Source organism: Conger conger, chromosome 7 (assembly GCF_963514075.1).
Source record: "Conger conger chromosome 7, fConCon1.1, whole genome shotgun sequence".
NCBI lineage: Eukaryota > Metazoa > Chordata > Actinopteri > Anguilliformes > Congridae > Conger > Conger conger.
Window position 1 is genome coordinate 1,335,204 of NC_083766.1, and position 12,507 is coordinate 1,347,710.

General features: G+C 43.9%; 1 protein-coding gene across 1 annotated transcript in view; it reads right to left on the reverse strand.

The window, feature by feature from the left end:
- The window catches only part of klf5l (Kruppel like factor 5 like), a 16,010-nt gene extending 6,776 nt beyond the window's left edge, over positions 1-9,234 (reverse strand). Inside the window, exon 1 of the mRNA XM_061250520.1 lies at positions 8,933-9,234. Coding sequence (XP_061106504.1) covers positions 8,933-9,127 — 195 coding nt within the window. The 5' untranslated portion in view covers positions 9,128-9,234. The remainder of the gene's footprint in view (positions 1-8,932) is intronic.
- Between the last annotated feature and the right edge of the window lie 3,273 nt (positions 9,235-12,507).

The following is a 12,507-nucleotide window of genomic DNA, read 5'->3' on the forward strand; positions in this document are numbered from 1 at the left end:
AAAAAAGTCCAGGGCAAGATGTTTCTCTTGCTGGGTCTCGGAGGGAGTGGGGTCGGATGATGAAGGAGAGGATCAGTGAAGAAGAGGAGGGTGAGGATGAGGAAGGAGGGGGCGGGAGATGAGGCTGAACAGGGCTGTGCCTGACGGGTTTCCCGCCTAACGCTCCCGAGGAGAGCTGGACTGTGGTGAGGACTCCCACATCCTCCCCTCCACCATTCCCAGCATTCCCAATGGAACTCTGAACAACACCAGTCTGCCTGACCCGGCTCTGCTCCGGGGACGACCAGCAGCTGGGTCACAGATGGAAAAACCCCAGAAGAAGAAAACTGCACTGCTTCAACGCACCTTGGACAAATGCTTCTGGTGTAATCTTCTTTTATTTAATAATTTTTTGTTATTTAGCTGAGGCTTTTATCCAAATCCAAAGGTTCTGGTATTTTAAGCTGGTCATAGCTAGATCAATTCCCCCTGGAGCAATGTGGGGTTAGGGGCTAATTTTATCGTGGCTACACTGGGGCTTGAACCACCAACCTTCCAGGTCCCAGTCAAGCCCCGTGTAGTGACCTGCCATACTGCAGATGGTCATGCTCCTCAATCCGACCCCACACTGACCCGCTTTAAACAGGGTCACGGGCATGGTACCAGGTCTGGAGCCCCGCCCAGATTAACATCAAACAGAAGACAAACAGTAAACCTGCCGGGCATGCCAAGATCTGGCCAAAACAGAATCACACACACACTCTGCACAGACAGAATCACACACACACTCTGCACAGACAGAATCACACACACACTCTGCACAGACAGAATCACACACACACTCTGCACAGACAGAATCACACACACACTCTGTACAGACAGAATCACACACACACTCTGTACAGACAGAATCACACACACACTCTGTACAGACAGAATCACACACACACTCTGTACAGACAGAATCACACACACACTCTGCACAGACAGAATCACACACACACTCTGTACAGACAGAATCACACACACACTCTGTACAGACAGAATCACACACACACTCTGCACAGACAGAATCACACACACACTCTGCACAGACAGAATCACACACACACTCTGCACAGACAGAATCACACACACACTCTGCACAGACAGAATCACACACACACTCTGCACAGACAGAATCACACACACACTCTGCACAGACAGAATCACACACACACTCTGTACAGACAGAATCACACACACACTCTGCACAGACAGAATCACACACACACTCTGTACAGACAGAATCACACACACACTCTGCACAGACAGAATCACACACACACTCTGCACAGACAGCGGGGCCTACAGACAGAATCACACACACACTCTGCACAGACAGCGGGGCCTACAGACAGAATCACACACACACTCTGCACAGACAGCGGGGCACACAGACAGAATTAAATGCTGTTTTAGGTGAACGCAAAAGTAGCACTTTGAGACCAACTTAAGACTCCTCCAGCAATCGGGAGAAAGACACACTTTTTTTTCCCAACGCTTCTCTTCCTAACGTAAATATTGGAGCAGGGCTTTGAGAAAAGACAGGGAAAACCTGGTGATACCGGTGCTTTTACAGGAACAAAGCAGAGGCACCGAGTGTCCATTACATAACGCTCACAAAGAGTTAATGCCTCACGGTCCTCCCGAACGCTGTCCAGCTGCACACAATAGACCGCACAATAAAAGGGGGCGCAGAAGAAAAGCCAGCAAACCCAGGCTGTCGGCGTTCGGCTGTTTGAAGTGCCCAGCTAAGCTAACAGTGGACGTATTGTGCCTTTCTTAATGCCTTCCTAGCAACCCCCCTAATGTGTTTCCAAATACAAACGCTGAACGCTCTCGGTTTCTGCTGAGGTCACGTGGGTGGTGTGGGTGGTGTGTGTGTGTGTGTGTGTGTGTGTGTGTGTGTGTGTGTGTGTGGGGGGGGGGGGGGGTTGGCACTAGCGCGCTCTCTTCCTCCTGAACGAGCGGCTCGTTTGGTGGGTGACCTTGGGGTCGTCTGTCGGCACTGCCCGAGGAAAGCGCCGCGTCAGAATATTAATCTGCTGAGGAGCCTCCGGGGCCAGTCAGGGGCCAGTCAGGGGCCAGTCAGGGGCCAGTCAGGGGCCACCAGGGGCCAGTCAGGGGCCAGTCAGGGGCCAGTCAGGGATCAGTCAGGGACCAGTCAGGGGCCAGTCAGGGGCACTGAAATACGAGCCTGGCGCTGGATGGCCGGAGACTGGGCTCAGGGCACAGAGGGACTCCTGTACGGGACAGGTGAACTCTGTGTCGCCGGAGACAGGTGAACTCTCGTTGGCGGGAGAGCTCTGTTGGCAGCTCCCCCCCCCCCTCCCCCGCCCCGCCCCGCCCCGCCGTTTACCTGTCTCCACTGGGCACACCTGAACCCTGCCCCGCGATGAGGTCTGTTAATGATTGGGCAGATTTACTGCCTGCCTGTAAGGCAATGCAGGGCCAGATTACCCTTGGCAGGAGAGCAGCGCTAACGCTAACATTACACAGCGTCTCAATGGCTTCGGCTAGCACTCCGCTAACCACTCACATAATATAATAATTATTTACATTTCACAACAGAACAGGAGCTGGGGAGGAATAATGATGGGGGTGGGGGAGGAAGGGGGGGGGCGTTGTCTGATTTTAAGGTCAGTCACCCAGCATGCACCCATTTTTAGGGCAAGCAATTTCCCATTCCGTGTTTTTCTCCCACAGTGGTCAAAGGGAAGACTTGCGTCTCTGAGCTAATTGCCCTTTATCTCCCGGTGAACATTAAGTGATGGAGATTTCAGCGTGATGCTCCATAAAAGATGAATGATAGGCTGCATGTCTGTTGGCTGCAGCCATAACAACACAAATCATCTCAGGACAGGCAGAGGGAAAACAGAACCTTTGAGACTGAGAGGACATTTTATGAGTTCTGGGAAAAGATAAAGGCCATTCTGGACTTCCAGGGCCGGGGCTGGGAGGAGGACAGACTCCATCTTATCTCCAGGGAATAACCAGGAGGACTGACCAACGGCTGCACACAATCACAGAGCTCCCAGAATCACAGAGCTCACAGAATCACAGAGCTCACAGAATCACAGAGCTCACAGAATCACAGAGCTCACACAATCACAGAGCTCCCAGAATCACAGAGCTCACAGAATCACAGAGCTCACAGAATCACAGAGCTCACAGAATCACAGAGCTCACACAATCACAGAGCTCACACAATCACAGAGCTCACACAATCACAGAGCTCACAGAATCACAGAGCTCACACAATCACAGAGCTCACACAATCACAGAGCTCACAGAATCACAGAGCTCACACAATCACAGAGCTCACACAATCACAGAGCTCACAGAGTAACAACAAACCTGCCAGCCATCCAGAGTATCCAGCTTTCCCATTCCTCTCACAAAACACCACACACTGACCTGGAGTGTTGAGGGATCACACAAACACACACACACATACACACACACACACACTCAAACACACATACAGACACACACACACAAACACACATACAGACACACACACACAAACACATACCCATACACACACACATACACCTACACACACTCAAACACACATACAGACACATGAACACAAACAGACACACAAACATACACACAAACACATACAGACACACAAACACATACAGACACACAAACATACACACAAACACATACAGACACACAAACACAACACAAACACACACACACACATACACACACACTCAAACGCATACAGACACACACACACAAACACATACACATACACATACACACACACATACACCTACACACACTCAAACACACATACAGACACACAAACACAAACATACACACAAACACATACAGACACACAAACATACACACAAACACATACAGACACACAAACATACACACAAACACATACAGACACACAAACACAACAAAAACACACCCACACACACTCAAACACACATACAGACACACACACACAAACACATACACACCCGCACACACTCAAACACACACACAAACACATACAGATACACAAACGCATACAAACACATACAGACACACAAACACGTACAAACACATACAGACACACAAACACATACACACATACACATACAGACACACAAACATACACACACACAAACATACAAACAAACACATACACACACACACAAACATACAAACAAACACATACACACACAAACATACACACATACACACAAACATACACACACACTTATGCTCTTCTCCCTCTCTCTCTCTCTCTCTCTCTCTCACACACACACACACACACACACACCACACTCACACACACCAGGTCAGCTGGTAAACACAGTATTTTCCTGTCTCTACAATGGCCCTATCTGCAAACTGATTTAAATAAAACAGGCCTAGCCCACACAATGCTGCCAAATCACACATTCTTTAGCTTCTCACACAAAGACTAAATGTGCTGCAATTAAAACAAACATAGAATAAGATTAATGAACTAAACTTATATTCCAACTCCCACACATAATAAAAATGTATTCTGTTTGCTACCATAGCATGGGGGTATGGTATCACAAAGCAGGATTACTGAGTTAGCTGGATAACTGCACTGAGTAAAACCCACAAAGCAGGATTACTGAGTTAGCTGGATAACTGCACTGAGTAAAACCCACAGAGCAGGATTACTGAGTTAGCTGGATAACTGCCCAGAGTAAAACCCACAAAGCAGGATTACTGAGTTAGCTGGATAACTGCACTGAGTAAAACCCACAAAGCAGGATTACTGAGTTAGCTGGATAACTGCACTGAGTAAAACCCACAGAGCAGGATTACTGAGTTAGCTGGATAACTGCACTGAGTACAACCCACAAAGCAGGATTACTGAGTTAGCTGGATAACTGCACTGAGTAAAACCCACAAAGCAGGATTACTGAGTTAGCTGGATAACTGCACTGAGTAAAACCCACAAAGCAGGATTACTAAATTAGCTGGATAAATGCACTGAGTAAACCCCACAGAGCAGGATTACTGAGTTAGCTGGATAACTGCACTGAGTACAACCCACAAAGCAGGATTACTGAGTTAGCTGGATAACTGCACTGAATAAAACCCACAAAGCAGGATTACTGAGTTAGCTGGATAACTGCACTGAATAAAACCCACAAAGCAGGATTACTGAGTTAGCTGGATAACTGCACTGAGTAAAACCCACAAAGCAGGATTACTGAGTTAGCTGGATAACTGCACTGAGTAAAACCCACAGAGCAGGATTACTGAGTTAGCTGGATAACTGCACTGAGTACAACCCACAAAGCAGGATTACTGAGTTAGCCGGATAACTGCACTGAGTAAAACCCACAAAGCAGGATTACTGAGTTAGCTGGATAACTGCACTGAGTAAAACCCACAAAGCAGGATTACTAAATTAGCTGGATAACTGCACTGAGTAAACCCCACAGAGCAGGATTACTGAGTTAGCTGGATAACTGCACTGAGTACAACCCACAAAGCAGGATTACTGAGTTAGCTGGATAACTGCACTGAATAAAACCCACAAAGCAGGATTACTGAGTTAGCTGGATAACTGCACTGAGTAAAACCCACAAAGCAGGATTACTGAGTTAGCTGGATAACTGCACTGCACAAAACCCAGAACCCCTCTGAAACTGAAGTAAAAAGATCAGTTCCAGGTTTTACTCAGTGCAGTTATCCAGCTAACTCAGTAATCCTGCTTTGTGGGTTTTACTCAGTGCAGTTATCCAGCTAACTCAGTAATCCTGCTTTGTGGGTTTTACTCAGTGCAGTTATCCAGCTAACTCAATAATCCTGCTTTGTGATACACCCCACCGCCTCCCATGTCAGAGGGAAGAGCACAAGCATGAATGATCTCTCACGTGGCTTTAGCATCATGACATCATCACCTCCTCCCCAAACAGAACAAAATGGAATTGTTATAATACAAAACATATTGTCTATTCTGATGAAGAGCAAACCAGCAGATGTTGGTGGATAGACATTTTGGATCTACTTTTAAGTTTGGGGTCAATTTGACATCTCTTAAAAATCAATGAGCCTTGTTTCATATTGATACAATATGATTTTTATAATTTTTTACTTTGTTGGGATTACATGCTAAACATGCAAAAACATACTGCACCAACTTCACATTGAAATGTGTTGTGTAGGGTTCTTATGTAACTGTATAAAAGGTAATAAAATATACAAACATATACATTTTTATTTATATCTTCTTTGCGGATGATTCCGGTGGCACTTACAGAACCATACAGGTTCACTTACTGTACCTCTAAAATGAGATTTTTCATATTTATGGATAAAAGTCATTTTGGAAACAATGAGAAGGTGACAACATAAAAGCGGTCATAAAATCTTAACATAATTGGAGGGTTAAGAACCAATGACCGGACATCTACGACTGCGCAAATCCCGTCCTGGGGGCGGACCTCGCCGATCGGTTTTTGGGAGAGAATAATGCGCATCTGCGTCTTGGAGCGCATGACTGGCCCTTCCATTGCGATGTATTTATAGTCTATGATTATTACAGTGTGTGGCTGATCATGACCCGTGCGGAATGGCTGCATGAGCTGCATTCCGCGGAGTTTAACGGCTATGACCTGCGCTGAAATGGATGAGTATTCGATATTATCCGTGCCATCAGCATGACTTAATACGCAAACTAGGCGCACATGCGCCAAATCCCCGATGTGGTTTGATACCGTCTGGCAGCGACTCGCCCGGCCACTTTCCACCAAAGCAGCGAACCCCCACCCAAAGAATCCACACAGGTCCACTGAATACGTTTTGTACTCTGTGGCAACAAGTCAGACTGCATACTGATGTCAAGGCAGCTCATAATTACCTAGCCCAGACATAAAGCTCACCTGTCTTCGGGCCAATACCCAGTATTGTCAAATTGGTTAACTGTAGGCCTCCGCCCTTTTTAAATGCGTGTAGCACGCAAACAAATCCACAGCCTGCTGATCGCTCCTTTCGCTGAAATCACGCACTGCATAGGCCGACAGTGCGTGATTTCACTGGTCGCTACTGCGTCTGTTTTGTGAGATGGATGAAAAATGTCGTTGTTGTTGTTGTTGTTGTTGTTGTTGTAAAGGCTAACTTACAAATCATTATGGTGCTTCGTATGTTTTATGTTATGTTTATGTTAACCTTAGGCTATGCTTACAGGCCATACGTAGCCTACAAAAGTGTAAATTATCAATGTGCCAGTATGGTTATCAGGCATAGTCCCAAACATTGATTATAAATTGCAACATTGTGTTGCACTTTTATATAAATCCCATGCACAATGCTATGCAAGAATATTTTAAAACAGTTTCCATAATCTGCTGCGGGATTTGGTAAATCGGTCAGCCTCAATTTGAATACAGTATGAACACAGGATGCACCATAAACAGTTTATTGGCCAGTACCAGATTATGCAAATAATAATAATAATAATAATAATAATAATAATAATAATAATAATTATGCACGCTCTATTAGGCCTGTTTTAAATATTCGGTTTACACACAATGCGTAATGCATTTTTTTAGTCTGGATAAGGAACGTTCTAGTAGCCTACGTATTTATTTATTTATTTATTTGTTTATTTTAAATTAGGTCGCAGTGTCCTCTTCAATGTTCTAAACCATAGTGTGATACTATTATCCCACGGTTACTTTAAAAAAATAGTATATATATATATATATATATATATATATATATATATATATATATATAAAGTATATTTTACTAACAGTAGGACATGTAGGCTTTAACCCAACATACACCGCCTTCATACAGTGAGTAGCGCGCGGTATTCCACGGGCAGTGTACAAATTAATGGATTTTTAAAATGACAAATATTAGGCCTATATTATAAAGAGATAACATCACATTTTAATTTGGATTATTTACAGGAAACTAGGATTCATGACATTTATCATGATTAGTAAAACAATTCTGCTTAAAGATCTAAAAGAAATGGTAGAATACTATAATACATTTCATGCTGTTTATATATGTTGAGGGCATATTCAATGTGTTTTAACATTGGTCGATATAAATGCAATTTATAGATTAGGCTATTCCTTCGTAAGCAAAATCAGCAGCACCCTATTCTGTAAAAAGGGAATGTATGTAAACTGAATTTAAATAAGCAATAAATAGATCGATTTTAGACGTAGAATTGTAAAATTATTATTATGATGAAGATTATGATGAAGATTATTATTATTATTATTATTATTATTATTATTATTATTATTATTAAAAATAAATAATAATCTTATCAGTAGCTTTAAATGTGCCAAAGTTGAGGCAACTGAAGTTCACTGTATGAGGCAGGAATCATTTTTATGAACTATTATCACCAACATACAACCACAAGGAACATGCCAGTAACAACTGATTTTAAGCAGCACTTTGGCTGCAACATTTAATGCAGATCATCTGTCTAAGCTGTACCCGGGAAATCAGGAGTTTTCCAATCCAAACTTTAGTGAAAACTTGTTGCAACAAGTCTCTTTGCGCAAGATGTTAACTGAGGCAACGATGCGCTGTACATCAGCAATGCCGGCGAACAATAAACTCTTATTTTTAATTTCACCAAATCTTCGTTTTATCGGACTTGGCATAACATCAGTAGGCCAATGTTACAGAATGGCTTCATTAATTTTGCCCTGGCTAAAATATTAATCCATATTCTCTCTTTTAGGTCATCTCTTCAACGTGCAAAAGGCGATTCGGTTTTTACAATACGAGTGATCCTTCAAATAAATCGATACATATATTAACATATCGATATGTTTCATGTCGTGCAGTTTATTGCACTCGTTCTCTCAGTTATACCAACACTGAAAACTGAACGAAGCGAGAGAAGACAGAAAGTAAGATGGAGCCCCGGCCGTACCTGGGACATCTCCAGCGGGTTCGCTGGAATTCTCGCTGGAGGTTTGACTTCCTCAAACACAGACTCCTCTGCGCCGTCCCCCCCGGGCAACCTCACCGGCTTTAGTTGTGTAAAAACAGTCTTTTCTTCCGAGTGTGCGACGTTAACGGCCAGTCCTATGCTTGCCATACCTTTCCTCACAAAAGAGCAGCTCATTTAAATGTAATTAAATAATGCGTTAAATGCTGAAAAACATACGTTTTTCTATCGTCTAGGCGATGGTTTTGTCAAATCCAGATATACTGCATCTCTAGATCCCTCCCTCTGCCCGTCAGGTCTCCTTACCTGCGCTCAAGTATGGAAAACATTACTTAGAATAATGACTGACAAGCATATTGGCCAATCAGAGCAGGGGAGGAACCTCTAATCCAATCACCTGTTGGTAAGGTGTGCCTCACCTGCGTCCACGAAGAATGTCTTCAGATTGCAGGCGACGGTGTTTAAGAGTTTTGCTTTTTCTATAAAGGCCAAAAAGAAAATATGAAGATGGGGATTATGATGCAGTTAACGTGTTTAGTTAAATAATATGTCTGAACTTCATCTGTTTTGGGGAGAATGTAAAACATCACTAATTAAAACTAACAGTAATTTCCTGTGTAATGCACTGGTGTAATAAACATATTTTATGTGAGCATCATACACTGACACGCACGCACCCCCCCTCCCCCCACACACACTTATCTCTTTATTATTTCCGTCTTGAAAAGTACAAATCACCGAACATGAATAAATCTGTCTTACTTAAATGGTTCAGCCAAATATTAATGTCAGATTGTGCTAAATCATGTTAGATTGTGCTCTTCTTCAACAAATTCAAGTTAAAATATAAGGTTTTTGAGAGCAGCAGTAAGTCTGAATTTGGGAGAAGTGACCCTGTTCAAAACCACGTTACACAGAATACAGAGGTAGGCCTGTGTATTTACTGTTATTTCTGAATGTCATATCTTTACATACATTGTTTTGCTACTGTTATGAGTCTTATCTCTTCTATATTTCGTACACCACACGTTTTAAGCATAATTTCAGATCAGAACTCGCATCTTTAGAGATGCATCAATCATTAATATTATTCACATTATGTATTTGCCTGGATTCTGTTCGCTGTTATACTCAGATACTGAGGTGGGGCACCGTACCTGTGGATGTGGCTGTGCCACACTTTGGATTCAAACCTGTGACTCCAGTGCTGGAATAACTAAACACAAAGGGTTCTTTTCAGAATTAAACACAGTGCAGAATGTTTTGTGTATGAGTGTGTGAGAGAGCGTGTGTGTGTGTGTGTGTGTGTATGAATGTGTGTCTGTGTGTGTGTGTGTGAGTGTGTGTGTGTGTGTGTGTGAGTGTGTGTGAGTGTGTGTGTGTGAGTGAGTGTGTGTGTGTGTGTGAGTGTGTGTGCGTGTGTGTGTGTGTGAGTGTGTGTATGTGTGTGTGTGTGTGTGTGAGTGTGTGTATGTGTGTGTGTTTCTGGGGGGGTTTTTAGGGAGATTTTCCTTACACCTGTGACTGCTGTAACCTGCTGTTCCTTTCAGTTTATTATTATTTATTAACTTAACTGCCGTTGTTTCCAGAAAATTAATTCTGTGAAGCAGTCGGTGAAATTGCCAGTCAAATCTAATTTGATTGGCAGGTGAGAGTTAAGCAACATTATAATTATATTTTTTGGTTATATTTGGCCTTGGTTGAGTCTGGGTCTGTGATTTCAGTAGGAATATGATAATCTGATAATATGATAATCTGGTTCTGGGCTTGCTTGGCGTTTCGTGGAGACTGCTGAAATCACATTTTCACATTTCTCCACTCGGGCAGGTTCACTGCTGAGCTCATCCATCAACAACGTGCGCTCTGATAGGCTGAATCACCGAACGTGTCACGCGCAGGCACGCCTGACAATGAGACTGGTCCTGAAGTCCTGCATTTCAGGAGCTTCTTCAACTATAAATGTAATCGGTAAATGGATCGCATTTATATAGCCCTTAATGACTCTCATTCACCAATTCACACACACACACACACACACACACACACACACACACACACACAAACTCATACACATGCACCCTCACACACACCCACACACCAACAGCGACAGGCAAGGTACCAAAAAGAAATTTGGGGACGTTCTTACCTCACCTTACCTTACCAGGTTTAAGTCCTGGAGGGCCGCAGTGTCTGCAGGTTTAACTCCAGTCCTGGAGGGCCGCAGTGTCTGCAGGTTTAACTCCAGTCCTGGAGGGCCGCAGTGTCTGCAGGTTTAACTCCAGCCCTGGAAGGGGCGCTGTGTCTGCAGGTTTAACTCCAGTCCTGGAGGGCCGCAGTGTCTGCAGGTTTAACTCCAGTCCTGGAGGGCCGCAGTGTCTGCAGGTTTAACTCCAGTCCTGGAGGGCCGCAGTGTCTGCAGGTTTAACTCCAGTCCTGGAGAGCCGCAGTGTCTGCAGGTTTAACTCCAGTCCTGGAGGGCCGCAGTGTCTGCAGGTTTAACTCCAGTCCTGGAGGGGGTGCTGTGTCTGCAGGTTTAGTTTCAGAGACGTCAGCCATCATCTGACTCAAACCCACCTCTCTGCATGGCTCCTGGGCTCCTCTATCCAGCATAATTAGGGTAGTTTTGTTATTTTGTTATTTTGTTAACATAGTACAATGTCAGTGGCGCAGCCTGCAGAGCACTGACCGCATGCTCATTGTGAGCCGCGACGTTGGCGGTTCCAATCCCACCATCTGACAATTTGTCGCATGTCTTTCCCTCTCTCTCGCCCCCATTCTTCCTGTCTCTATATACTGTCCAATAAAGCTGAAAAAGGCCTAAAAAATATCTTAAAAAAAAAAAAAACATAGTTCAATGTCCAACAGATTGATGGACAAGTAAATGAAGTGGGCACATCTTGCACTTGCAGAGCTATTTATGCAATTTAAGTGTATATCATTCTTTCACGTTGTGTTGTATAAAAATGGTTTTAAATATATAATCCGACGTCAGATAAATATACAAGGCCCAAGTCCTTGTCTTTCCTTGTATTCTTAGCACTTGAAACTGTACTTCCCTCTCAGGTCTTTCAGCGCACTTGTCCCTGGTTATGGGTATGCACTTTGCTGTACGTCGCTCTGGATAAGAGCGTCTGCTAAATGACAGTAATGGAATGTAATGTAATTTATGCCGGAGCACAGAGGAGACAGACAGCCTTCTTCCTTTCGTAGGAACATGTAGGAACATTTCTCAGCAGTATATTTTTTTCAAACGAAATACAATCTTGCAGCACCAGAACAGCTGAAGAGTGATACCATTTCAGTGATACAGCAGGTGACCTCAAAACACGTATATGAGCATATAGGCCCCTGGGGGTATGACCGTACGCATGTTTACACTGAAGGAGTGATGTTCACATCAACTCTGAAAATAATCACGAGGATGACATGAGGAAGCTGGCTTTGGCTCTGGAGGGCTCCTGAGGTCAGGTAAGGTTTGCGTTCAAAGAGGCTGAAGAGCCGACTGTTCTTTCTTGCCGCTCCGGTTGATTGACATTTTTGTGGTTTGCCATGAGAGC